The sequence below is a fragment of the Elgaria multicarinata genome, chromosome 16, assembly GCF_023053635.1.
Source record: "Elgaria multicarinata webbii isolate HBS135686 ecotype San Diego chromosome 16, rElgMul1.1.pri, whole genome shotgun sequence".
NCBI classification, from domain to species: Eukaryota; Metazoa; Chordata; class Lepidosauria; order Squamata; family Anguidae; genus Elgaria; species Elgaria multicarinata.
In genome coordinates this window covers 21447009-21474773 of record NC_086186.1, presented here as the reverse complement: position 1 = coordinate 21474773, position 27765 = coordinate 21447009, and the positions used below count along the sequence as shown (strand labels likewise).

Below are 27765 nucleotides of genomic sequence, written 5' to 3'. Positions count from 1 at the left end.
CTTTTGCCAGTTCGTGCTAATGTTGCAGGAGCAGTTTGTTCTCTTCGGGCATACGCTGATCAGGCACTGAGCATATGTGATTATTTTTTTCACTGGGAATCAAAAACTCTTCTTCATGGGGAGGGGCCATAGATTTGTGGTGCGGCACATGCTTTGTGTGCATCAGGTCCCACATTCAGTCCTCAGTGTTTTCCTTTAAGGGCTCTTAGGTAGCAAAATGAGGAGGCAAAGGTTATCAATGGCTACTAGCCCTGATGGTTGTGTGCCATCTCCAGTATTCGAGGTAGTAAGCCTGTGTGCACCAGTTGCTGGGGAACATGGGTGGGAGGGTGCTGTTGCACCATGTCCTGCTTGTTCATCCCTGGCCGATGGCTGGTTGTCCACTGTGTGAACAGAGTGCTGGACGAGATGGACCCTTGGTCTGATCCAGCAGGGCACTTCGTATGTTCTTATGTTCTTTATTTTTAAACTAGATATGGACTGGTCATAGTTGGGTTGGACTATGGGGGTTGGACTCGATGGCCTTGTAGGCCCCTTCCAACTCTGCTATTCTATGATTCTATGATAGTGGCACTGCTAGGGTAGGACAACTGGGCCCAGAACTGGGCCCCCAATAATCTCCTGAAGGTGGCAGCAGCTCCTGTTCCTCCTAGTCTGGCCCTGCTGGCAAAAGGAAACAGTGTGGCAGCTGGCCAGGCAAGGCTACAGGTGTCACTGTGCACCATCTTAAAAGAACAGGTTTCCCCTTATGTTTTGAGTAGCAGCAATCTGGACCAATCAGATGTTGCCTTTGGGGGAAGACACGACCGTGCATGGAACTTACCAGATTTTCCTGGAGCCCTGAGGCATCCGCCAGATTTCTCAGGGCGTCTTATGTGCGTACTTTACGGCATTTGCAGTCGTAGAGCATTTACTTCTATGTAAATTGCAGCTGTAAAGCGCTTACTTCTATGTAAACTGTGTCTGTAAAACACGTTATAGCTGCAATTTATGTTGAAATAAGTGCTTTATGGACACAATTTATATTGAAGCCAGTGCTTTACGGTGGTAAATGCTGTAAAATACACAAATTACGGCAGTGATTTTCCCACGATAGGCTAACGGCAGCTTCCTTTAGCATATCTTACCTTTCTTAAAGCTGGAAGACCACCTTGCATGAAATACACAGAGAGCACAGCCGGGCCGGGGGGTTGGGGGTTGGTCCACTGTGGACTCCGCAGGTTGGATTCTTGGAAATCTGATTTCACTGAGTCTGCAATGGATTTGTCCAGCATCCCTAAATAGATGGCCTAACAAATAGAGGATGATTTCAAACAGTGTGTCATCTGTAATTTGCTGGTTCCGATGCAGTAAACGAGATAAGCAATGAGATTGAACAATCCTTCACCATCGGATGGTAGGTCCTCAATCTAGTTCACAGAGTGAGACCTGCTGATCATAGGTATGCATGCAAAGCGCCAGAGCACGCACCATTGCTCTCAACTCACAGTGAAGTGACGGGTCATGTAAGGTTGCTGACAAGAGGAAAAGTTGTATCTGGACATCATAACTAGATAGTGTATGACTCTGGGGCCCAAAGCAGATGAATATGTTCTGAAAACTCCCCTTGGGGCTAACTGAACTAACATAGAATTGGAACACGGGTGCATAAAGAAAAAGCCCCATGTCCATTACTGCACTTTAAAGATTCTGCACTTTCCAATGTCAGAGCCATCAAAGAAGGGCCCTTCCAGGAATTTTTAACTGTCAGAAGCAGTGCTGGGAGGAAAAATATCGACACTGGAGTTGGCTTCTCAGTACATACAGCATGAGATACAAAATCCTGCACTTTATTTTCCTAGTTATGTGTCTCAATACCAAGCCTGGTCATCCTCAATGACCGGGAAGTGGTATAAGTCCTCCAAAGGAGGTTCTGCCCAATGGTCTGACACAGCATAAGACAGCTTCACATAAGAACATAAGAAGAGCCCTTCTGGATCGGACCGAGGGTCCCTCTGGTCCAGCACTCTGTTCACACAGTGGCCAATCAGCTGTCGACCAGGATCCAACAAAGCAGGACACGGTACAACAGCAACCTCCCACCCAACTGGTGCACACAGGCTTACTGCCTTGGATACTGGAGGTAGCACATAAACATCAGGGCTTAGTAGCCATTGATAGCCTTCTCCTCCATCACATCCTTATTAAAACCAGATGGAGTTAATGTCTGATTTTCAAAAACATTGCTTTGTAAGGGAAACCATTTCTGTTGAAGTTCTTGTGAACGTGTGTTGTGGTGGGCATCTCGGATGCTTTCGTAATGCCTTTAGAAGTCTCCGACATCACACTGACCAAGACTGCTTTTCAAATGCAATGCATCATTAGGGTGACCATATGGAAAGGAGGACAGGGCTCCTGCAGCTTTAACTGTTGTGATGAAGAGGGAATTTCACCAGGGGCTGCCTGCATAACAATGACACCTGCTGAAATTCCCTTTTCAATACAATGGTTAAAGATACAGGAGCCCTGTCCTCCTTTCCATATGGTCACCCTATGTGAACTGATCACTTGTGCTGGGATTTTGCAAGCATGCCTAGGGTGATCATATGAAAAGGAGGACAGGGCTCCTGTATCTTTAACAGTTGCATAGAAAAGGAAATTTCAGCAGATGTCCATATTACATATGGAGAACCTGGTGAAATTCCCTCTTCATCACAACAGTTAAAGTTGCAGGAGCTATACTAGGGTGACCAGATTTAAAAGAGGGCAGGGCACCTGCAGCTTTAACTACTGTGATGAGGAAATTTCACCAGGTTCCCCATATATACAAATGACTCCTGCTGAAATTTCCTTTTCAATACAACTGTTAAAGATACAGGAGCCCTGTCCTCCTTTTTATATGGTCACCCTATGCATCATCTATGTAAGATCATTTAAAGAGATTCACACTCTTTGGATTATTGAATCAAAGCCGTGCTAATAAAGAGCTGGCTTTGGGCCTGACCTACACAAGTAGATTCTGGTTGTGAAAAAGTCCCCAAATTACATTTTAAAAACCTGCTTAACAGCATCTGAAAGAGCTGGGCTGACAGCAGAGTAACAGCCCTTGACAAAAGAGAGTTCTGTGTAAAGGTACAAAAAACACATTAACTTAAAAAAAAAGAAGAGGAGAAATGAAAGATGAGAACAAATTTAAAAGTGAAGTATCTTATAAGCAACCTATTATGAAAGAAAAGGTTGCCCCCTGGAGAAAATTAAGTTTCTCATTCTTGAAAGAACATGAAAAACATTCAAGGAGAAAAAGCTGCTTGCAAAAATATCAGGTGCTTTGATTTCTTTTAGATTTCCTTGATTTTCTCAATATCCCAGTTTGATGAGAGTCCCTTTAAGGTTGCATAATAATGTGTTTCATGACAAGTTCCACATAATAAAATAATTGTACAATGAGAAGCGCATTAGTAACAGGGGAGGAGGGAAAAAGCATAAAGCAATTTGGGGGTGTCAGGAGGAGCTTGTGCAAAAGCAATGATTTGTGTGTGTGTGTGTGTGTGTGTTTTTAAACCACACATTCCAAAGTGAGAAGAATGTAGAAAAGCAATTAAGTTTACAAAAAGGAACCCAGCAACTATGAGGCTACCGAGCGTAATTTTTGCAGTTATCTGTGGTGGAACAAAGCGTGTGGCAATGAGATTACATTCAATAGCAAGTAGCTTTTGAAGTGTTGAGAATGGGATCAATCATCCCATCCCACAACTGGTTGTGTAAAGGTTCTAACCGGTCCCTAGAAATGTCTATTCAGCCCCCCTCCAAGCAACGTAAGGGGGTCCCCTTACTTTGCACCTCAAATGCTTTCAAATTAACAGTCTACTAGCATTCAAGAAAGCTATAAAGACTGATCTCTTCCGGCAGGCCTATCTAGTGGAATTTTAAGAAGTTTTAGAATGTTTTTAGGATGTTTTTTAGGATGGTTTTTAACAATGTATATTATGTTTAATTCAGTTTTATGTATTTTATTGTTTATTGTTTCCGCCTCGATCAGAATGGAGAGACGGGTAAGAAATAAATTTATTATTATTATTATTATTATTATTATTATTATTATTATTATTATTATTATTTATTATTATTATTATTAATTTCTAAACCAAGATAGAGGCAAAGAGCTCATGAAGCCCACCAGTGAAGGCTGGTGGCTCCAATTTCAGCGGGGCAGTAGATCTGCTCCAGGTTTCAGTCAGAACCAATCAGATCGCTAAAGGAGCTATCCACCACACCTCTAATGTAACACTCTCTTCCAGTTTTTACTATTGCAAAGATTTTTTTTTTGAGGGGGGGATTTGAGGGGCTGTAAAAGTTATGCCCATATTGGAAAACTTCAAATAGCACAGGTAAATTCTCAGGTGTGATGACCTTCCCAGCTTTGTAAAAATTGCTTGCAGAAATACATGGCATGCGCACAGCGTAGTATAAGTAAATCCCTTTATGTCCATGTGATGATGATTCAAATTGAGGATCTGTGCAGTGTCCTACGTTGACATTTGGTAATGTCCGACGTGACCCTGTGTATATCAAGACTGAGGGTCGGAGAAAAAGAACTTGTCAATCCTACGTCCTGGGCTGGAAGAGCCTCTTGGATGCACAATGTACAGTTTGAGGGTCACACGATCCTCTTCAGCTGTGGACACTTTTCCTGGAGGATTAAAGTGGTTACTTAATATGTCTGTATTGAAGCCTCTTGAGCCTCCTTTCACCACCTTTAAATAGTCTCCATTGCATTTATCTGGCCTACTTTTGCTGAGGCCTAAATAGATTTGCTGGTAGGATCTTGAATGTAGAGGACAGGAGGGTTGCTTTTCCCCATTTGCATATGCTAATCCAGCCATCCTCAATATCATGCTGTCCAGATGTTTTGGACCACAACTCTCAGCATTCCTAGCTTGGGCTGATGGGAGCAGAAGTCCAAATGTCTGAAAGGCAACCAGGTTGTGGGAGTCTGTTCAAATCCACTGAGAAAGACGTATGCTACAGTGAATGCCTGAAATGTGATGGATGTCATTGATCACATCTGGACATACAATTGATCCCAGATAAATCCCAGAGATATTCCCTGCTTTTCCCTCAGTCCAACCTCGGTTGAAAGTTCTCCGCTCTTTCGAGATCTCGTGAAAATACAGATTGTGGTACATGACCATCAAGAAAGGAACTTGATGCTCAAGGCGAACAGACTGTCGTCACAAAGAACCTTGACAGCGGGGCCTTCTCTGTAGCGACACCCACTCTCTGGAAAACCCTCCCTCGTGCGGTTCGGGAGGCAGAAAACATAACATCTTTCAAACGCATCCTGAAAGCATATCTTTTTTGACAACCTTTTCCTGAACTATAACTTATTCTGGTTTTAGATGACAGTTTCAAATTTTAAAGTTTTAAATCTTGATTTTGTATGTTATGGTTTTAGTTGTAAAGTGCCCCAAGAGCCTTGGCTGTTGGGCAGTATAAACATGTAATAAATGAATAAATACTAGGGGTGTTCACAGACCCCCCGCTCCGCTTCACTTGCAGATCCGCCATTTTCCGGATCGGGCCACTCCGCCCCGCCCCCGCTCCGCCCACTTCCGCTCCGCTCCACCCGGAGCTCCGGATCCGGATCCAGAGCTCCGTTTCCCCCCCCCATAGGCTTGCATTGAAAGCTAAAAAATTATACAACTTTTTTTCTGTTCAAGTTAGAAACCTCATGTTTGGCACCATGACACCTCATGGGGATATACACACGCATGCCAAGTTTCAAAGCAATCCCATCATCCCCTGATTTTTGGTGAATTTTTGAAAATCGGGCACCCCACACACACCATCCCTGCGAGGTGGGCAGGGGAGGAGGGAGGGAAGGCAGGCAGGCATGCAGCTGGCATTTCTGGGGGCATAAGGAAGTGAGCCAAGGATAAGCCAGTAATGCATATAAAATGGAATAAATCAATCAATAAACAAAGGAGGGGTGGAATTAAAAGCAGCAGTGTTGCTCAATAAACAACAAGAAGAACTTTTTTTAAAAGGCTATATCTGTCTTTTACCAGCAATAGGGGGACGTGCCCGGGGGAGGGGGAAGTAGCTGCCAGTTCAAGACACTGACAGCCACAGCTCCGAGAAGAAGTAAAACGCTCACTTCGACTCAGAACAGGCATTGCTCCACCACTGAAAAGTGACCATTCACTTCAACTCATGAGAGGCATTGCTCCACCGTTTTACTCTCTTTGGAAGGCTCTATGGCCTTCCAGTGCAAGAGAGAGTGGGGGCACGTCCACGATGAGATGCCCTAGGGGAGCTCATCCCCTTGCACCACATCGATTCAGTTGTTCCCCAAGGTTAGGGTGGGGAGCAGTGCTGTGTTTTTCTATCTCTTATTCTTGGCTTAGTATATGATTTCAGGTTGTGTTTGTGCATTTGGTGGGGCTACTGTGTTAAAAAACACGGGGAAAAGCCCGTTCAGATGAAGAAAGAGAAGTTTCCCAGAATCCCAAGTTACCTGTTTTGCCTATGCCCTCCTCCAACTTTGGGATCATCATGACCGGGAGCTGACTCTGCCCCTCAGCCCTTTGAAAAAGGTATTTTTCCCGCCGATTTTTTAAAAACGTCTAGCCCGCGACCCGTACGATGCAGAAAGTTGAGAGTGGTCTCAAAATGACCCCCATCCACGACTCTCTGTGCACAAGAATTTTCAGAACGATAGCTTAAACCCCCCCCCCAGTTATCCCCGATTCTTTCCCTCAATGCAATCCTATGGGCGAAAAGCCGAAACGCAGTTTGAGCCGCGCGGTTGACCCGATTTTTAAAAAAATATTGCACGTGAACCACAGCACGCAGAGAGGTGAGAGTGGTCTCAAAATGACCCCCATCCACGACTCTCTGTGCACAAGAATTTCCAGAACGATAGCTTCAAAAACAACCTAGTTATGCGCGATTATTTGCCGCAATGCAATCCTATGGCGAAATGTTTTCAAGATGGCGACCGGAGCGCTCCGCCTGAACTCGGAGCTCCGAAAAATGGTCGCTTCTCTTCGCCTTGCTTCTAGGGGGTCCGCGGTCCGCTCCTACTCCGCCTCTGGGTAAGGCGGAGCAGGCCAATCCGCTACTGCTTCTACGCTCCTAATCGGAGCGGAGCACATCCCTAATAAATACTGTAGTATGGCATCATGCTATGCGTCATGACATCATACACTAGTACACTACGTTCCCCCACTGACTGGCTGTTTTTATGTGCCCTAGTATTTGCTAATGTTGGACTGAATCCTGCCTTTTATTTCCAGGAACTTTCTCTCTCCCTGAGAAAAAGGCATTGTTTTTTCCGCCTGTTTCTCAGGGAAGGGGGAAAATTCAGAGAATTTTCTCCTTGGGGAGAGGGAGAGGGTTTCCACATTCTTTTTTTTTTAAAAGTGTAGCCGATTGCTGAGGGGGCTTCTAATTTTTTTAGTTTTTTCAAAAACACCACCACCATCACCACTTCCCTTGGCATTTGGAGGAGCCCAAATAATGAGTGCCCCTAGGCACACAATTGCATAACAGTTGAATCAAACAATATTTATATCGAATTTTGAAACAGTGACATTTTGTAATACCCTATTTCTTCGATTCTAAGACACACTTCCTCCCCCATATAAACATCTCTAAAAATGGGGTGCGTCTTAGAATCACGGGTGTGTCTTAGGTTTTTTTTTCCTGTTGGTGGTACTGAAATTAGTGTGCGTCTTACAATCGATGGTGTCTTACAATCGAAGAAATACAGTAATAACAATTATAAGGCAGTTCAATCAAACAGATTAGAAACATTAATTATATAGCGGTTCAATCAAACAAGCGGTTCAATCAAACAACGTAGAATAGGGAGTCAAAATGACTTTCCAAACATTACATTGACCACAAAAATAACAGGAGTCCAGATTAGCATCCCGTTTCACACTACTTCTTCAGATATACGGTTGTTTAAGATTCACCTGTACGAGCACAAGCCGTACGGGTGTAGGCTGGAGATGGCAAGTCCAAATCTCCTTTTAATTATCCAATGCCTTCCTTCTACAGGAATTCTCTTTTGCCCCTGCTAAGAAGTTATTAGCTTCAAGTTGGCAAAACAGCAATTCATTTTTTAAAGTGTAGCCGGTTGCTGAGGGGGCTTCTTATTTTTTTTTAGTTTTTTCAAGAACACCACCACCACTTCCTTTGGCATTTGGAGGAGCCCAGCAGTTCTAAGTGACTGCTATTGGAGACCATGTGACCTCACACTCTCCAATAAACACTCAGGAAGAACCCCTGGTCTCCTGAAATTGCCGGGGCTGTTTTGAAACTATAAAAAGAAAGAAAGAAGACCCCAGAACAACTGGCTACGTTTAAAACAGTATGTGGAATCCCTGTCCCTTCCCCAAGGAGAAAATTCTCCAAAATTCTCACCTCTCCCAGCCTCTTTTGTCCAAGTTTTTGTTCACCCGCCACCCCCCAAATGCCAAAAATAGAATGGTCGATTTTTTTGGCTCAGCTCTTGTATTTACCCTGCAGTCAGTACTGAGCTGCTGGTGCGAATGGCTGTGATGCAGAAGAGGCTGATCTCCTCCACAACTACCAGCTGCCCTGGGACATGGTGCTTCCCTCGTGACCTCATCCTCTTTGGGTTCCCTTTGCAGTACCCCCTTGCAGCAGCACCCAGGTTAGTTATGAAAGAAGAAGAAGAAAATGAAGACAAAGGCGAAGATGAAGACAAAGATAATGATGATGATGACGATGATTACGATGATGAAGATGCTCTAGAGAAATGGCCTCAGTGGGCTGAATAGAGAAATGAAACCAACTGTTCTATTGAACAGGCAAAGTTTCCTAGCATTGGTCTAGCCAATCAGGAAGCCTCATTTGGGCTGCCAGTCACAGGGCTGATAATGCATTCATTCCCATCTGTGCTTCAACAGATCTCTAGGACCAGAACAACAAGGAGTCCAGTAGCATCTTATTTATTTTATTTATTTTATTTATTTATTTATTAACACATTTATTATAGCATAAGCTGTTGTGAAAAATAATTAGTTTAGTGAAATCTCTAATTGCAGCAGTGGTTAATGATATAGATTTTAATAGGACTGCTGAGTTAGTAAATTTTGAAATGTGGATATGATCTGGATATGGAAATATGGAAATATGGAAAAATGAGATATGTTTAATTGTAAACAGTTTTAGATGTTATGAGGAAATCCCATGAATTGAATAATTACAACTACAACATCTTCACCAAAAACTGATCTCATCACACTTTACTTTGAGAACGTATTCATCTTTTGGAAGTTTATATTTAATTGGAGATAGGAAATGCATATGATCAAAACTCTATAAAATACTACTTAATTATATTATGAAGATCAAGCTAAAACTCATGATTATATGGGAAGAAGTCTTACCAATATTAATCCCTTTTGAGATAACGGAAGAAATATGATTATATAAAAATGTATTATCGTTTTGTTCTAATAGACAAGAGAATAGTTTTAAAACAATGTCGTTCTGGTATAGAACACCATTAAAATATGTACAGCATATGGTTTAAAGAATACTAATTGCTGGAAATGTCATAATGAAGAAGGAAGTTATGCATTCACATGTGATTTACCATTAAAGCGGTTAGATTATTTTGGAGCAGAACAAAAGGTAATTCTTCTACCTTTCACCATGAATTGAATTCACATCAAAGATGAAACGTGAACTAGATCCTTCACTCTTTTCATTGAACTACTCCAAAATGGCACCTGTTTCCTACGAGGAATTAAAATGATATATGGGAACAGCAGCAAGAATCAGCTAAGGTAAATCCTGGAAAAAGAACACTGTTGAAGAAGTGAAGAGAAAAAAATTAGATGTACGTTGCCATCCTGGTAAAATTGCCTGGGTGTGTTTGAATGAAAGCTTGTAGGAAGCAGAAGCTGGTGGGGGAAAAGGTGTGTGTGTGGGGAGATCCCCCCCCATGTATAATGAAGGAAATAAACAGCAATAACTCTATCCTAGACCCAAGCATGGCCAAATCCAGGATGCTTGGAATTCCAATCCCATTATGGCCACGCCTCTTCCTTTTGCCCATCTACCACTGCCCCCTAGTGGTGAGCCCTATGATGGCAGAAATAAATAGCAATATCATCCTAGACCCATCGCTGGGCACCCAAGCAGTGTTGTTATCCTAGACCAAGCATGGCTGGGTAACTCCTCAATTCAGTATAAATCAGGGCTGAGATACCTCAGATTCATAGGCTAAATCCAGCTTGCCTGATGTACTAATATTGTCCTCCAGGCTTCTCCATATTGCCACATACCTTTCCCTGGCCCAGGGTTTTTTTAAAGCAAATTTTCCAACTGCACAAATGCCCTGTCAGACACCCCACCCCACATTATTTCTCTTTCGCGACTGGACAGGTTATCACCAACACTAGAAGCACCTTAAACTTAAAGACCGATTGACAGGGCCATATGGATACCCAGGAAGGACGACAGACCAAGAGAAGTACACCATTGGTTGTCACCTGCAGCCCCCAATTGAAGCTACTGTGACAGATCAGTGAACTCCAACCCATCATCAGCACAGACACTTCTGTCACGCAAGCCTTGGGAGGCAGAGCGGTCCTGGCCTTCAGACCACCTCCCAACCTGAAGCAGATGCTAACCAGCAACAGTATACAGGACAGAGACACAGACAGAGGGACCAGACCATGCAATAGATCCAAGTGCCAACTTTGTCCCCAGATCTATTCAGGCAACACTGTCACAGGACCCAACAACATCAGTCACACCATGAAGGGCTCTTGTCACCTGCATCCTTATATAATTTGTGTTACATGCCATCCCTGGCTTTGTCTATTGTTAAGTTCTTAATAAACACATAACACGTGTCTTATTTTTTCCACCACATTTTTCAACGGCATGTTATCAGATTTCCAACTGCACATCCCCCCCCCACAACTGCACATTTTGTGTCCAACTGCACACTAAAAAACCCTCCCCCCTTTCTCTCAATCATTTGCTGTTTTCCCAGCTTCTGGGCAGTTCCTCCCCCTCCCCCCCCCATTCTACAGGGGAAGTTGGTGGCTTCAGTTTTGGTGGGGCGGAGATTCCATGCTGGGCTTGAGTTACAGCCAGCCTATCCCATTTGTGGATAGGGTTCGACACCTTGGATAGCTCCTTTAGATTTCTGACTGGCTGTAACTCAGACCTGGCATGCAATTCCGCCCCAGTGAAACTGGAGCCTTCCTTGGTATTCTAAAAGGTATAAATGTCTCTTCTAAGTCTTAGATTCTAGCAATAAGAGCTTTATTCTAGCAATAAGAGCCATACGGCAGATTGTCTTGTTTTATTCTGTACAGCTCCATGAAAATTGATGGCGCTTTATAAATAAATATTAATAATATAATATTGCTAAAATTTGCTGGTAGTTTTGGCCTCTGAAATTGAATGCTGCCCCGGAGAGATTCTCTGAAATTGAATTTGGAGAGTTTTGACTCATGGTCTATAAGGTTAGATTTCCCTCTCCGAGGGTGGATCCCTCTCTCTCCCTTCAGAGAGGGAGACCTGAAAAAGCCTATTTCCCTTGGGATGCTCTCCCAGGGAACAGAGGATTCCAACCTAATAGCCTGTATAAAAAATGGAGTTTTTTCCTGGAATATTGGAATGATAAGGCTCACACATCAAATGGCATTTCATGTTTAACATGTTATAATACAACCACATAATTAATGTATGGTAATTACCAATTTGGGCTATAGTTTTTTCTTATGTTTGTAATGATTTGATAATAATGCTAATAAAACCATCAATTAAGGCATACACACAAAATCACTTGAAGGATTATATCCCATGATTAATTTGCAGAGAATAAAAAGGAAATGGGTAGTTTCCTCAGCCTTCACCTCCCCATACTCAATCGCCAGTCTTGAAAGACCAATTTTTCTAATTGCTCATTTGATATTACAGTGGGGAAGATAATCTGTCCGTCCAGATCAAATAAAATATTCATAGTTAAATATTGCACTGAATAAAGTAGGAGTTGGGTACCATTTCCCTTCCTGCTTTTCCGTTCATTTAGATTCGCCACACCTAAAAATGGAATTGCTCTTGAGAACACATCAGCCAAGGTTTTTCCTGTGGTTAATTATTTTATTACATTTATTATTTATTACATTTATACCCTGCCTTTTTTCCTGCAAGGAACCGAAGGTGGCATACATAATCCTCCTCTTCCTCCTCTCTATTTTATCCTCACAACAACCACCCTGTGAGGTGGGTTGGGCTGAGAGGCTGTGATTGGCCCAAAGTTACCCAGTGGGTTTCCATGGCAAAGTGGGGACTAGAACCCAGATCTCTCGACTCCCAGTCCAACATTCTAGCCACTACAACACACTGGCAGCAGGGGTGGCGTTTCCCATGTGTACACTCAACACAAGGAGTGAGAAGTAGGATCACATGAAGTCCTCCCCCTCTCAAGGTTTTGCATCCTTAGAGATGCACCACTGACATCTGCGTGTTCTTTGGAACATTGAGCAAGCAGAACTATTTGGATATTGCCTTCAGATGTGTTTTTGAGGTGACCAGGGTGATGTTTAGCCATGTATAAAGCAGTACATGGCTCTTACTTTAATATATAAAAGGTGCACAGGAGTAAAGAAAGCTCTACGCCTTTCCTCACACCATATGTCCCCACAGCTGGTTGTTCAAACTCCTCTCTCTCTAGCCTGGTTCAAATACTAGCATTGAGCTCAGCTAGGAGAAAATTGACTGAAGTAACAGGGCATGAGGAGATAAGGCAGATGAAGGGTTCTCCCATATGCTCCTATACAAATTGAAGAAAGACCTGAGCCCCATTTTATATGGAGGTGGGTCAGAGAGGTGAACAAACATGGCTGCCTCGTCATGCCTATCCTGGACCTGATGTCGATAATTGCACACGGGCAATGCAACCTGGGTTGTGGGCCGTCTACTGGAGGAACGCCACGTCATGCCAGAAAGCATATCTTTCTCAAGTACATTCTTTTAATTTTGTGGCAAAAAGGTGTGCACAGTGGCTGTCCTTGGTGCTGAATACACCGCTCTGCCCAATATGTGTTTTTCCACTCTTCCGTGACTTGAAATCCGATGCAGATGGGACCGCCTTGACATCTGCGATGCTCTGATCTGCTGCATGCATTTGAATTGAGCACAACCACTCGACAGGGTCAGTAGTGTCAGAACAGCAGCTCCAACAAAAGGAATTATGTAGAAGGAGGTGAAGGAAGGAGAAATTTCAAGTGTTCTGGGATTTGGCGATGCCAGTTATTCCATCCCTCCTCAGAAGGCTGAAGTCCTGTGCTGCTTTCCTAAGCTAAATGTCTTATTTGTTTCTCCTCTTCCCTTTCCCATACATTTGCTTTGGTCAGGCAATGACTTTCTGAGGGCCTCGGGGGGAACTAAACATGTTTCCAAACCCTCCATTTGGAAGGTGAACAGGAACATGGAGGTCATTTGAAGCCACAGGCAACAGAGATGAAGCAGGAAACAGAAGCCATGGGACCAGTTAGTAGCTGGGACTGAAGAGGAACTCATAACCTAAGAATAAACTGGGAAGCCACACTGAGAAGCTAGCCAGATGTCTGCACTGAACAGGAAGTTGAGGCCAAAGGCCAGATTAGGAAGCAGGACTGAAAAGCATGTGTTGATGTAGAAACACACCAGAGCTCCTCAGAAAGAGCTTTCTGCTCAACCAAGGCACAAATGGAACAGGAAGCCCCACTCATACTCCTTCCTGTCTGGGAGGATCCAATGGCAATCTTGGGTGGGTGGAGTCAGTCCAGGCAGTGAAGGTATTTCACTGCCACCTGCAGTTCAGCACCTTACCACCTGAGGCAGCTGCACAGAGATGCAGCAGCTCCTAACAGAGTGGAAGCATTGGTGGTGGAGAAGGACTGGAGGGCTGATAGAAAGAATACTCAACCTTTCCCAAACCCACCCTGGCTATCTGCCTTCATGGCAAGGCTAGTTTTCTCCCATTCAGGCTTACCTTTGGTGTCATAGCCACGCTGGGAAAAAATTAGCCCTAAAGACCCCGTTGGGGGGCATTTTCAGGGGAGGATGGAGAGAAGGGTTAAGCATCCCCTCACACCTGGTGATTCTCCCTCACATAATGGTAGTCCTACCTGCTGGTGATATGAGCCACACATAGGGTTCCTGGCCATATTACCTTGTAACTAGGAATGTAAGGATTTCGTAAAACCCATTCCATCTGTATTTCACATATTGTCAGGTGCCTTTTGTTCCATCATCCACTCATTGCTGGATCTGGGGTATGGACTGGGATCCCAGGAGGGTCAGATTTGACCCCTAGGTCTGAAATTCTGCACCCCTGACCAAGTCTCATGAAGAGTTCTGGAGAACTCAAAAGTTGGCACATTATTGGTGGAATTTTCATTGGTCCTAAATAATAAAGGTATTGCTCAACAGTAGATTTTGGATTCCCTCCACCCCACCTCTGAACAGGAGGTGCTAAGAATTCAACCTGGAGTCTCCTGCATGAAAAGTATGTGTTCTGCCACTGAGCTAAGTGCCACAGAGGAGAGATCCCGGATAGTTTAAGGAAATCTCCAAATGTAGAGGAGAGTCTAAATTCCAGTTGGTAGGGGCCAGGTAAAAGGGAAGACTTTCCAGCAGCATCTGGCTAGAAACAGATGTTCACCTAGATATACCTTTGTTCTGATCCAGTAAAGCTCTTTTCCTCCATGTCTATCTTCCCTTCTTTGCCCACACAACGTGCTTTGCCTTTTCCGCCTTCCAACTGCCGTGGGAGGTTAAGTTAATTGGACGAAGATGTATTGATTTTATCGCCAAGCTTTCATTCACTTTTTTTATATATATACAAATGTTGGCAGCTTGGAACATAAAAGCCATTCTAAAATGCAACAAAGCTAGCAAAAGAACTTGAGGAGAGTGAAGTGCCTTGTGCAGTTGACAGGGTGATTGGGACAACTGTCCTCTGATGCTTTCAGGTTTGGAGTCTGATAGCTCAGCTCATAGTGCTCTGTGAGGAGGAGTGTCTCTCCCACCCACCCCCACTGTGATTAGATCTGGTGGATTCAGGGGTGGCGTGAGACCTCCTGCGCAGACGTCTCTGCCTTGAGTTTACGTTTCTCATTGTCATTTTTGGAGAGTTTTCGTGATGAATCTGCAAACCCTCCTGGCAGTACCAATCCTATCCATTCCGTATTATCCATCCATCCATCCATCCCTCCATCCCTCCATCCATCCCACCCTTGGGCATTCTGCAGCAACATCCTCCAAGCCCTCCTCTTCTGAGATCCAGGTTGATGGATTGGGAGGAGCCCAGGGATACTTCACGATGCTTCATTGAGGGCTAGGGACGGGCGAATGGGTCAGTCTCTCTTTGTCTTGCATTCACATCTTTAAAATCTCAACTTCGTTCTTTCTCAGATATGGAGAACTTTGAAAACTTTGGTAAATTCTGATCAAAAGTGAATGGAAACAAAATTCTCACCCACCTGCACCAGCCAAATCCAACTGTCACAGCTATTCCCAGTACGGAGAGGACCCTGATGTATCTGCCTACCATTGAGCTGATAAAGATGAAGAGCTTGTCAGGAAAAACAAACAAATAAACAACAACCCTAATTAAGCACGAACATGGCTGAATAGACAGAAATACAAACTCAAGTGAAACAAAAGTATCTCCCCATACTGAGAGCCCAGTTTGGCAGTAAAACAGTAGCCTAAGGGAGAACCAGTTGGTACTGTAGTGTATCCTTTCTCTCACTTGCTGGATGGATTTCATGGTTAGATTTCAGCAATAAAGTCTTAATGGATTTATGTTCCTATTACACTAGGTTGTTTATTTTAGCCGATCAGATTGCCTGTTGCTTGCGCCATTAACACAAACGGTGATGACACGCGATTATTTTTTCAGACCTGCTGCATAGTTCATCTGAGACGCCAGCCTGTTAGCCGGGGGGGGGAAAGAATCAGCCACCTTTCAAACTGCCCCTGCTCAGGAACTGTCAATATGTTTGAACACTAAATCTCGCATTTAGCTTTGACCGGTTAGAAGGGTAGCCGTGTGAGTCTGTTGCTGCAAAAGCAAGAAAGAGACGACACAGAGAAATAAAACTAACAACAGTGAGAGAAAATGTCAAACTCCCAGGAAACTTTGCTACTAACTATGTGGGAGCATGGAGCTTCAAAGGGAGACTCCAGCATGAAACCACTCTGGGCCAAATATAGATAGCTGGATCAGTTCTCTAGCGTGGCAAGGAGGATTAAAGCCCTTCGACGCCCACCGTGAAGCTAGGGTCCCAATCCTGATCAGCCCCCCTGCAATTACACTACAATTAAAAAAAGATGTAGCTGCAAGCTAGATGTTTAAAGTACTGTCCGCTTTGGCTCTAAATTACAACTTATAAAGACATTCAGTTCTATCGTCTCTGGCCTGAATTGTGATAACAACTTTTTATCCTATTCTAAGTGTTAATTATCTTACCTGTGCTGGGATGTTAGTGGTATTATCAATAGTGCTTTCTGAATAGTCCCTGTAATTGTTTTACATACATTTAAGCTTTAGTGTATCAGAGACAGTAAGCCTGTATAGACCACCTGCTGGGGAACATGGGTGGGAGGGTGCTGTTGCACCATGTCCTGCTTGTTCATCCCTGGCTGATGGCTGGTTTGCCACTGTGTGAACAGAGTGCTGGGCCCTTGGTATGATCCAGCAGGGCTCTTCTTACATTCTTATGTAGTGTAATTATCAATCTTGTGTGTGTGTGTGTGTGTGTGTGTGTGTTACATTTCCTTCTGACCTCATTGTTAACTCCCTGCACACTCTATATTTGCCAACTTAGGATAGCACTTCATTTTAATAATAATAATAATAATAATAATAATAATAATAATAATAATAATAATAATTTATTTGTTACCCGTCTCTCCCTCTGGATCGAGGCGGGGTAGAACACAATTAAAAACACCATAAAGTACATAAAACTAATTCAAATGTTTAAAACCAGTGCATCATTAAAAGCAGCACACCATTAACAAAGGCATGTTAAAATTCAGCTGGGTAGGCCTGCCAGAAGAGATCAGTCTTTATGGCTTTCTTAAATTCTGGAAGACTGTTAAGTTGATGAATCTCTTTGTCATCTTGATCTCTCTCTGCACCTCGTACTTCAAAATGGTGATGCCAATACACAGTCCAAGGGGTTATGTAGCACCTAAATACCTTTGTGAGTGTGTGATCACATCTTTTAATATTAGGGGGACATGTGGTATTGATCTTACATGGACAGACATAATTTGCCTCTTCTCCATGGAGCTGCCTTCAATTCCATTTCACCTGAAGGATGCATTAAGTACCTTAAGGAGAGAGACCCCTTTCTCTCATGCTCAGGGGTTCTTCTCCATGAGTTCCTGCCAAAGGAAGTGGGGCAAGTGGCTACCAGGAGGAGGGCCTTTTCTGCTGTGGCACCCTGGCTGTGGAATGAGCGCCCTAGAGAGGTTTGCCTGGCATCTAAATTATATTCTTTTCAACACCAGGTTTTCCCAGTATTTTAACAATTTACCATCTTAGTTGTTTAACTTAGCTCTTTTAAATCTGTATTTTATATCTGTATTTTAAATCTCTGCATCGCTGCTTGGTTTTTTACACTTTAGGTTGTACTGTGTGGTTTTAATTTTTGTGAACTGCCCAGAGAGCTTCAGCTATTGGGCAGTACAGAAGTGCAATAAATAAATAAATAAATAAATACATAAATATAGCTATGATGCCAAACTGTGTTTATATTGCAGAGTTCCTGTGACAAGGATGTGATTCTGAATATCCTGGGTGTTCTCACAGACCTACTTTCTGTTGGTAAGTGGAAAACTGAACATGGAAAACAAGTTTTGGATAAAGACACAAAATTAGGGCGATCCCAAATGACCTGTCTCCAGTGGGACAGTTGGGTAATTTTAGACTCTGAAACATCTGCCAGTGGAGGCTGGTGGCTCCGATGTCAGTGGGGTGACGAATCCGCTCCAGGTTTCAGTCAGAACTACTCAGGAGCTATTTGAGGTGCTGAACCTATTTTGGGGATTGTTTTTTCCCCCCTCCTTCCACTCATTTTTGCCTTTTGCTCTGCCCACATCTGAAATATCGCTTCAAAATGGAATTTGGCCATTAGAATGAATATGTGTATTTGAACACAATCCACATCGGAATCAAATTTATTTATTTATTTATTACATTTTTATACCGCCCAATAGCTGAAGCTGTCTGGGCGGTTCACAAAAATTAAAACCATGAAGAGCATAATAAAACAACCAAACAATCTAAAAACTCAAATACAAAATACAATATGAAAAGCACAACTGAGTTCAGATGTCTATAAATCTGACCTGCGGATTCTGTAGTAGACCAGATTTTCCTGAATCACATGGATTCCATTGACTTACGGACCATTTTTTAAAAAAAACTTTCTGAATTTTAAAGCCAATTTAGTTGTAGAAAAATACATAAAATAATAATAATAATAATAATAATAATAATAATAATAATAATAATAATAATAATGGCCAAAAGTGTGCATTCCCCTGTAGGCTAAAGTATGAAACTGGGCATTGGGGGATTGGTGTGTTGTGACAGGGGGGTTTGCATTTGGGGCGGGGTGGCAGAAAACCCCCAATGGAGATACCCAAAATTTCATCAATGAGTAAAAGATGGAATGAAAGACACCTGATGATCTGTGAAATGCAGACGGAATCACAATACCTGACAAAACGTCTCTTCTGACCTGAACATACCTGGACACTGTGAGCAACATCTGAGGACCATCTCCTACTGCCTGCTCCAAGGGAGGCTCAGAGAGTGACAACAACAGAGAGGGCCTTCCCAGTTATGCCCCCCCCCGCAAAACAATGAGCTCCCCACTCAGGCCCGCCTGGCACCAACACTGTAGCTTTTCATTGCCAGATTAAGACTCTACTCCCAGTCATTTAAAAGCATTTAGTGTCATATGCCAAAGCATTTATGGACCTAGTATTTTATTGAAACTGATTTTAGCTGTCAAAATTGTTTTAAATTCTGCATCTGTAATTTTTATGTTGTCTTTTACGCTGTATTTTTATATTGGATTTTATTATTTTATGCATTGTTGTAAAATGCCCAGGGAACTTTGGCTATTGGGTGGTATGAAAAATGATGATGATAATAATAATAATAATAATAATAAGAAGAAGAAGAAGAAGAAGAAGAAGAAGAAGTAATAATATTTTTTACAAAATTCATACATCCCTAATTTGAAGACTACCTTTGCCTTATGCATAGTTTGCATTTGCAGAAGTAGATATGAAGGTGGGTGGGGAAAGAACAAGGAAGTGTCAAACGTGTCTGCGCTGTTCAAGTAAAAACGTATTGTAGGACTTGCGTGTTTGCAGGTGTGTCCAGAAAGGCTTTCCTCACTGTCCTTTCATTTCCTTTCTCCTAGGGACGAACAGGAGGCTTCACTACACAATTAGCAAAGGTGGCAGCGAGGCCCTTCTTCAGGCCCTGGTGAACGCGGCACAAACTCCCATGCCGGATTATGACATCCTCTTGCCCCTCTTTCGCCTGATGGCCAAAATTGGCCAGAAAGGTATGGCTACTGAGCCTCACACATATGTACCAGTACTGTGCTGTAGTATCCCCAACTGTAGGGTGGCCATATGGGAAGGAGGACAGGGCTCCTGTATCTTTAACAGTTGTATTGAAAAGGGAATTTCAGCAGGTGTCATTTGTATGCATGCAGCACCTGGTGGAATTCCCTCTTTATCCCAACTGTTAAAGCTGCAGGAGCCCTGCCCTCTTTTGTATCTGGTCATTCTAGTATAGCTCCTGCAGCTTTAACTGTTGTGATGAAGAGGGAATTTCGCCAGGTGCTGCATGCATACAAATGACACCTGCAGAAATTCCCTTTTCTTTGCAACTGTTAATGATACAGGAGCCCTGTCCTCCTTTCCTTATGGTCACCCTACCCAACTGTGTCTTTGTACTCCCATAAGCAGACTGCCTTTCAGCTACCCAAAATATCTGTATGCCACCCTGAGATCTTATTGATATAGGGCGGGTGTGGCGTTACACCCCACAAGTCAGTTCCCAAATGTATGTCTGCAGTTTGTAAGTCTGTGGTGAGTTTAGAATGTTGGCCTGAGTGGGCGGAGTTAGAATGTCTGGGGAGGGGGAGGAGTGATATATAAGGGAAGGACTGAGGGGATTGCGGGAGACTTTTTAGGTACTCTTAGAGCAGTGGTTCTCAACCTGTGGGTCGGGACCCCTTTGGGGGTCGAATGACCCTTTCACAGGGGTCGCCTAAGACCATCGGAAAACACATATTTCCGATGGTCTTAGGAAACTGTATTGACTGAACTATGTCATGTATCATCTTTTGTATTATTAAAGCTATTGTTATGTATTATTTTCATTAGCAAACTATCCCATGACAATGGATCGTGTAGAGAAGAACAAAAATAATTTTATGGTTGGGGGTCACCACAACATGAGGAACTGTATTAAAGGGTCGCGGCATTAGGAAGGTTGAGAACCACTGGAGTCTTTAGTGCTCTCTGTGTTTAGAGTACTTAAGTTCTGGGAAATTGGAGGTTCAGGGTAGAGAGTGGTGTCTTTGGAGTGTGGTGTGCACGTAGTGGATGTATATTAATCAATACAGATAATAAAGAAAGCTCAAGAGTGATTGTGTGAGGGAAAGGAAAGCGTGTATGTGAATGAGTGAAAGGATTTGATGAAAGGTTTCAAAAAGGGTTTTAAATGTTTTATTTGAAACAAAGCTTATGAACTTTTAAAAATAAATTTTAATTATTTTGTTTTTAACTACCACAAAAATCCCACGTGTCTGTTTGGCATTTATCATCTGAAGTTTATACATTTAGCACCCACTCTGACAAAAATTCACCTCAGCACATATAACTCACAGTGTTTTATTTTATATATTGAAATCCTTCTCCATTTAACCCCTTTCTCCACATAGTTTGGAGGAAGGCGGTTTTTATCCCTTGCCTCAGGCGTATCAAGCGGTGGTGCTTGGCTTGAGCAGGGAGTAGCCGCGGCTGGGTCTGGTGTTCAGAGCCTGTGTCGTGGCAGCGGAATATAAATGTTTAAAATAAATAAATAAATAAATAAATAAAATATGAGGTCCCTGGATGTGGTACTTAAGCTGTCAAAGCTGCTGAATTAGCATTCATTTGCAACCCGCCTTTACAACCATACTTTTAAAACCATAGACACTGGAAACGATGCTATGGCAAGAACCAGGAGGATGCTCTAGGAATGGGACTTCTATGGCTGGAACCATAGAGCCCTGTGAGACCCACCCTCAGAGCAACTTTTAGAAAAGTAGTAGTAAGAAAACAATGGAGCAGTGGGACCTGGGAGAGGCTGAGGAAATGTGTGTATGTGTTGGGGAAAAGTTTGTGTGCGCTGTGTTTACTTGTGCATGCTTGCACAGGTGTGCTCTCCCAGCCCTGTATTTGACATCGGATATGGCCCTTGGAGGAGAAAGGGTTGAGCACCCCTGCAGTATACTAAAAATGAAATGAAAGGTAAAAAAAAGGAAAAAAAGACAACATTTTTAGCTACATCTTTCAAGTAATGTCTGTTTTATTTATTTATTTATTATGTATTTATTTAGAATATTTATATACTGCTCCTCATTGAAAAATTTCAGAGGGGTGTACAAGATAAAAAAAAACAGAATAAAACAATTAAAATAAAATTTAAAAGAAGCAAAAACAGAGATTCAAGGCTGCATATTAAGTAAAGGCCTCCGACGTTTTCAGGAGGTGCTGAAAGGAGTACAAGGTTGGCACCTGCCTGATCTCCAGAGGCAGGGAATTCCACAGGAGGGGCACCACCATGCTGTTTTGGCCTGAAAGTGCTGCACGTGTTAAATAAAAGTGCCTGACCTCAGAAGCCTTTTGCTAGCTGAAAATGCAAGGCATACGGATTGACATCCCTGAAGTTGGCAGGAAAACTGGAGCATAAAACAGGTCCATGTCTGAGCGGAAGCATACATGGGCCTCTAGAAATGTGTTTGGAATGTTCAGATAGAAGAGTTCTATGTAAGATATGGTGTGTTTTCATACCGAATAGGGCTATTTGCTGTGTGGACACTTGGTAATAGTACTTCCATTGTTAATTATCTCCTCCTTCTTTGTCTTTTTCTTAGATAAGAAGTTTGGGCTGAAAGCACAAAGGCTGGAGGTGATTGATATGACACTGAGCTTGGCCCGGAAAAATCTGAATCACCATCAGAATCTCACTCACTGTCTTTGGGCACTGCAAGTCTATGCCTCTAGTGGTGAGTGTGTGACCCATTCCACCCCTCTCCTGTTTGACATGATCAGTAAGGTGTGTGTTCTATGCATGCACATTCACACATATGCGCACACACACACACACACACACACACACACACACACACACACACACACACACTCACACACACACACACTGTCCATTTGGTTTCCAGAATTTGGGGAAGGCTGGTGTAGGGGAAGAGGAAGAGAAATGGCAGAGTGAACTAGAATAGACCTATGTTGATGATGTGGGACCATCAAAAATTGTGTTCTGAGCACAGAGCAGGCAGTGAAGAAGGTGGAGCATTGAAATCAGAAGCAGAATAACAAGATGTACTAGGGCATCACTGATAAGCACTAGGCGAGCTAGAGTGATGCCAGAGCAGGGATGTATGGAGCAACAAAAAATGAGCTCACTGAAATTCTCTGAATTCCATCTTGAAGCTCATTCAGACTTGAGTCCATTTGAGATGGCAAGCTTTTTTTGGGGGGGGGGGTTTGCCTACAAATCAATGTAGAGTTTCATGCAGATTTTTCCATATGTATGAAAATATTTGAGCATATTTATCAAAAGTACGCATTTTTCGCACACGTTCAAATGTTTGCATCCAGTCAAACATATTTTGGGGGGTGTCAGCGAATCACATTGCAAACTTGGAAATGTACGGACTTTGACCACAGATGGTGTCCAAATGCTTATTCAGCCTGAAAGGTGCAAATTGGGTAAATCCTGATAAAAAATAAACTGAAACAAATTTCTTATAGATCCCTGTGCAGTAGTTCTAGGTAGAGCTGAGCCAATTCTTCTTATGTTTTTTTTTCTGAGAAGGTTCTTCTCTTTTTTGTGTGAAAAAGATGGCAATTTTGAAGAATATCTGCCATATATTCTCCACTTTGGGATGTGCACATGTGTGTTGGCTGTCATTTTTCCTCCCATAATGCCCCATAATGATGATAGATCTAGGGCATTGTGAAGAATGCAAAATGCAGCCGGTCTTTCAGTGTAGTTGCCACTGATGCTTCTCATGAAACAACAACCAACTTAGGAGAAAAGAAATACTAGAACCCAATGGGGTCATCCCATGAAGCTGATTGATGGGAGATTCAGGAGAGATAAAGGGAAGGACTTCTTCACACAGTCCATAGTTAAACTATGGAATTTACTACCACAAGATGTAGCAATGGCCACCAAAAGGGGACTGGACAAATTCCTGGACGATAAGGCTATCAATGGCTACTAGTCCTGATGGCTCTATGCTACCTCCAGTATCAGAGACAGTATCAGTATGTACACAAGTTGCTGCGGAACATGGTTGGGAAGGTGCTATTGCACTCATGTTGTACTTGTGGATTTCCTATGGACACATTTGGCCACTGTGTGAACAGAATGCTGGATGAGATGGACCCTTGGTCTGATCCAGCGTGGCTCTTGTTATGTTCTAATGCTGTGACCTTTCCCAAAAAAGAAAAGAAAAATGGAATGGACAAGATGCAGAGCAAAGTTTCATACAGCTGTATCTGCCAAGTTCATTTCACAGAGGGAACCAAGCTTGGAGGGAGGTGTCTGTAAGCTCCTGACCACTAGTCTGAGGTCCAATTTCAGGAATCCACTCCAGTTTTTCAGCCCCAGACTCAGCTGGCTCATACTCTTCTGGCACTGAGCTGGAAGCTGATGGTTATGTGTTACCTCCAGTATCCGAGGCAATAAACCTGTGTGCACCAGTTGCTGGGGAACATGGGTGTGAGGATGCTGTTGCTCGATGTACTGTTTGGTCCCTGGTCGACTGTTGGTTGGCCACTGTGTGAACAGAGTGGTGGACTAGATGGGCCCTCGGTCCAGCTTGACACTTCTTATATTCTTACTGAATCCAGTATCTCTCTATTCCTGAGCCTCTTGACCCATTGGCAACGTTTTTGAGGACCAAAGAGGATGCCCCTGGGGTGTCATGCCCCTCCCCCACTGGAGGACCCCTCTTTGGAGGACCTAGAGCCCCCAGAACTGAACATCATAGAGGAGCTGCCTGTGCCAGGAAAACTTGTAGCAGATCAGGGGGATGCTAGGCCCTTGGGGGAGAGGGACATTGACCCCTACACTCATCTCAGACTTGAAGGAAGATGCCGAGTAGCCACCTAGCCCTAGGATCACCAGCGCTGAAAGGTTTGGACACTGTTGGCTGCCAGATACAGGCAGAAGTGTCCACCTGAGGTATAAGGACTCCTCATGAGCAAAGGGATACTTGTGAGTGAGACTTCACTCATGAGTAGACCATTCTTCAGGCAACACAGATGGCATGCAGCTGTGTTTTGGGTGGGGCTGTGAAGGCACAGGCTTAAAAACCTTCAGTTTAAAAGACAGGGTGCTGGTAGCATGTCTGTGAAGCAGCCCACAGAATGGGCTTTTTTCATGTTAACCCCACTTTTCCCTGGATCTCCAGTGTTGGGACCTTGGTCAATTTTCAGAGCTTCACCTTTATACTGCTGCTTAGTAATTCTTTGCTGCTATTTCTCAGCACTACTGGAAATGGGACACTGGGTAAGTAAGCATAGCAGCAATAAAAAGCCTGAGATACTTTCAACCTTAGACTTTTCACCAAGGCTTTAACAGAAGTGCGACAGCCCTTGCCCCTGACAAGGCTACCCCAAGACATTTTGATGCCTGAAGCAGAGTCCAAAGGGCACACACCTTTCACCAGGCCAACACCGGAAAAGCAACAACACCTTGTTGCACCATCAGAACTGGTGTCAATGGTAGGCAAGGTTGGGTGCCTGCTAGGGCTCACACTCCTACAGGGGCCCACTGACAACAGCCCCCTGCATGGACCCTCCTTTATGCTTGTTGGGACCTGCTTGTTCACCTACCTATTGCTCTGGCCCAGATGATGGTGATGGTGAGAAGGAGGAGCAGTAGATGACTCTGCCTACCTGCTCACTGGCTTTCTGACTTTCAAGCAAGCAAGCAATAGTAATGATGAGAAAAAGGAGGAGGAGCAATAGCAGTTGACAAAGTAGACTCACTGAAGGAGGAGATACATTGAGGTGATCTTGCCCAAAGGTCCTCAGAACCCAGGAGCTGGTGATGTGCACCATTCAGACATCAGCCCCTGTCTTTATCTATCCATGCTTCCTATGAGTCTACTTGAAGCAACTTGCTTCCACCTGCTGATTGGCCACTACTGAATGCCACCTGCTGAAGAGAGACTGAAAGAACTGGGCATGTTTAGCCTGGAGAAGAGAAGATTGAGGGGAGACATGAGAGCACTCTTCAAATACTTAAAAGGTTGTTACATAGAGGGCCAGGATCTCTTCTTGATCCTTCCAGAGTGCAGGACACGAAATAACGGGCTTAAGTTACAGGAAGCCAGATTCCAGCTGGACATCAGGAAAAAAAACTTCCTGACTGTTAGAGCAGTCCGACAATGGAACCCATTGCCTAGGGAGGTTATGGGCTCTCCCACACTAGAGGCCTTCAAGTGGCAGCTGGACAACCACCTGTCAGGGATGCTTTAGGGTGGATTCCTGCATTGAGCTGGGGGTTGGACTCGATGGCCTTATAGGTCCCTTCCAACTCTACTGTTCTATGATTCTATGAAGCAACTTGCTTCCACCTGCTGTGTAGCAGAGCTGGCCCTGATCACCGCTCTTCACATGGTCCTCTTCTGCAGGAGTATGGATGCACACTCCTGATGTGTCCCATCTTCACCAGCTGCTCTCAGTTTTCCCTTGATTGCCCCTGACCTAGTAACTGCTTCCCTTTTGGAGAACAGGGCCATAAGCATTTAGCCCTGCTTGACATGCTTAGAATGTTAAGACTTCCCCCCGAAGATTTAATACTACTGGCTGCCAGCCCCGTAGGTTTCCTATGTGTGTGTGAGCAGGAACTGAACTGGTTTCGTGCTATGGGCCTTCCTGGGCAGATGGCCAACCCTCGAAGTCCCAGCCCTTCTCTCTGCGATAAGCATGATTTGGAAGGGTGAATGTAAGAGAGATGGCAGTTGAAATGCATCTTGATTTAGATTACAGGGTGCTGTATTTATTCCTGCCGCCTTGCACAGGCTGCGTCTTCCCTCACGGCTTGTGCCCCATCTTGGCCTGGTCTCCACAGATGGCGGTGGTGGAATCCTGGATTGCAGGGACAGATTTAGGGGCTGTTGACCACACTGCAGGGTTGGCCCAGGTCATTTTGCTGCTGGAGGCAAAGGACAAGATGGTGCCCTCTGCCCATTCCAGGGACAGAAGCTGACCGGGGTGGCAGTTGAATCAGGCTATTTTAAGGGGTGTATGGGGCAAGATACATGGCCCCCACAGCTTTGTCCTCCAACAGAGGGCAACAGTTGGGGAATTGGCAGGTGGGCTACTATTCAGATTGCCTTGTATTATGCGTAGTAAGGACACACCCATCCACATGAAATTCAAGAGACTTTTACCCACCCGCCAGAATTCCCCCAATTCCCCCACTCCACTTTTGTTGGAAAGGAAGCTGTGATGAAATGTGATGGACCCTCAACTGGTCTTAGTACTGGGACCCCAGCAGCTTCCCCAGGGTGCTGCTTGACCTGTTTCCCAAGACACAGCTGGGAAACCAGTGACCCAAGAGGCAGGGTAGTGAGCCAGATGGGTATACTTTCCCCCAGTGTGACTCCTAGTTCCCATATGGATTTCCTCTACCTTGTAAGAGAAGATATTTGAGAGAGTCAAAATGTTTCCTTACAATCCCAGAGGCCCACTTGTGTTATCATACGAAAAAATATGTTTGTCTCTCCCCACCTCCCTTGATCTGAAATTAACTACTTTTTTTTCTTTCATTCATGCAGTTACAGCAGGAACAATGTTGGGCATCAATGGAGCAATGGAGCTGCTTTTCAAAGTAATCACACCGTACACCAAGAAACACACCAGAACAACAAGGTAGGCTGGTACTCACAGGGTACCTTCTCTGGGCTTGTGAAGAACGATAGAGAGTAAACTGGCTTGTCTAGGCCTCGAGGGAATAGGAGTGAATGTGTCCTTTATGCTCAGGATTCAATCCAATTAAGTCAAGGTATCTGTGTATATGGTATATGTAGAAAAGAAATAGAAATATGGCTTAATTTACTGACCGTTTGGTCCATTGGCCTCAGTATTGCCTATGTCCAGAATCTCCAAGCTTTTGAACCCATGAGCACATTTGCGAATTTGAGAAAGTGCCGTGGACACCACCACAAAATGGCTCCCATGGGGAATGTGGCTAGTCCCATAATTGCCTGACTAGTCAAGAACTGGTGGTGGTGGTGGTAGGGAGAGAAACAGCAAGGCTGGAGGCTGGGAGAAATGGAAGCAGCTGCTTCTCGGTCCACCCCAATCTTCTTCCACCCACACAGAACTTGCTTATTTGCTCTTTCCTGATGGATGGGATAATAGAGATGGATTTCAAGTCAATATCTCTTT

The 27765-nt window shown here is 43.8% G+C and overlaps 1 protein-coding gene across 1 annotated transcript in view; it reads left to right on the top strand.

Moving 5' to 3' along the window:
• Nucleotides 1–27765, top strand: part of AGBL1 (AGBL carboxypeptidase 1) — a 521226-nt gene that overhangs the window by 28745 nt on the left and 464716 nt on the right. The window contains exons 2-5 of the mRNA XM_063142173.1: nt 17803–17866; nt 19479–19625; nt 22212–22343; nt 27153–27246. Of these exons, the coding sequence (XP_062998243.1) occupies nt 17803–17866; nt 19479–19625; nt 22212–22343; nt 27153–27246 (437 nt within the window). The remainder of the gene's footprint in view (nt 1–17802; nt 17867–19478; nt 19626–22211; nt 22344–27152; nt 27247–27765) is intronic.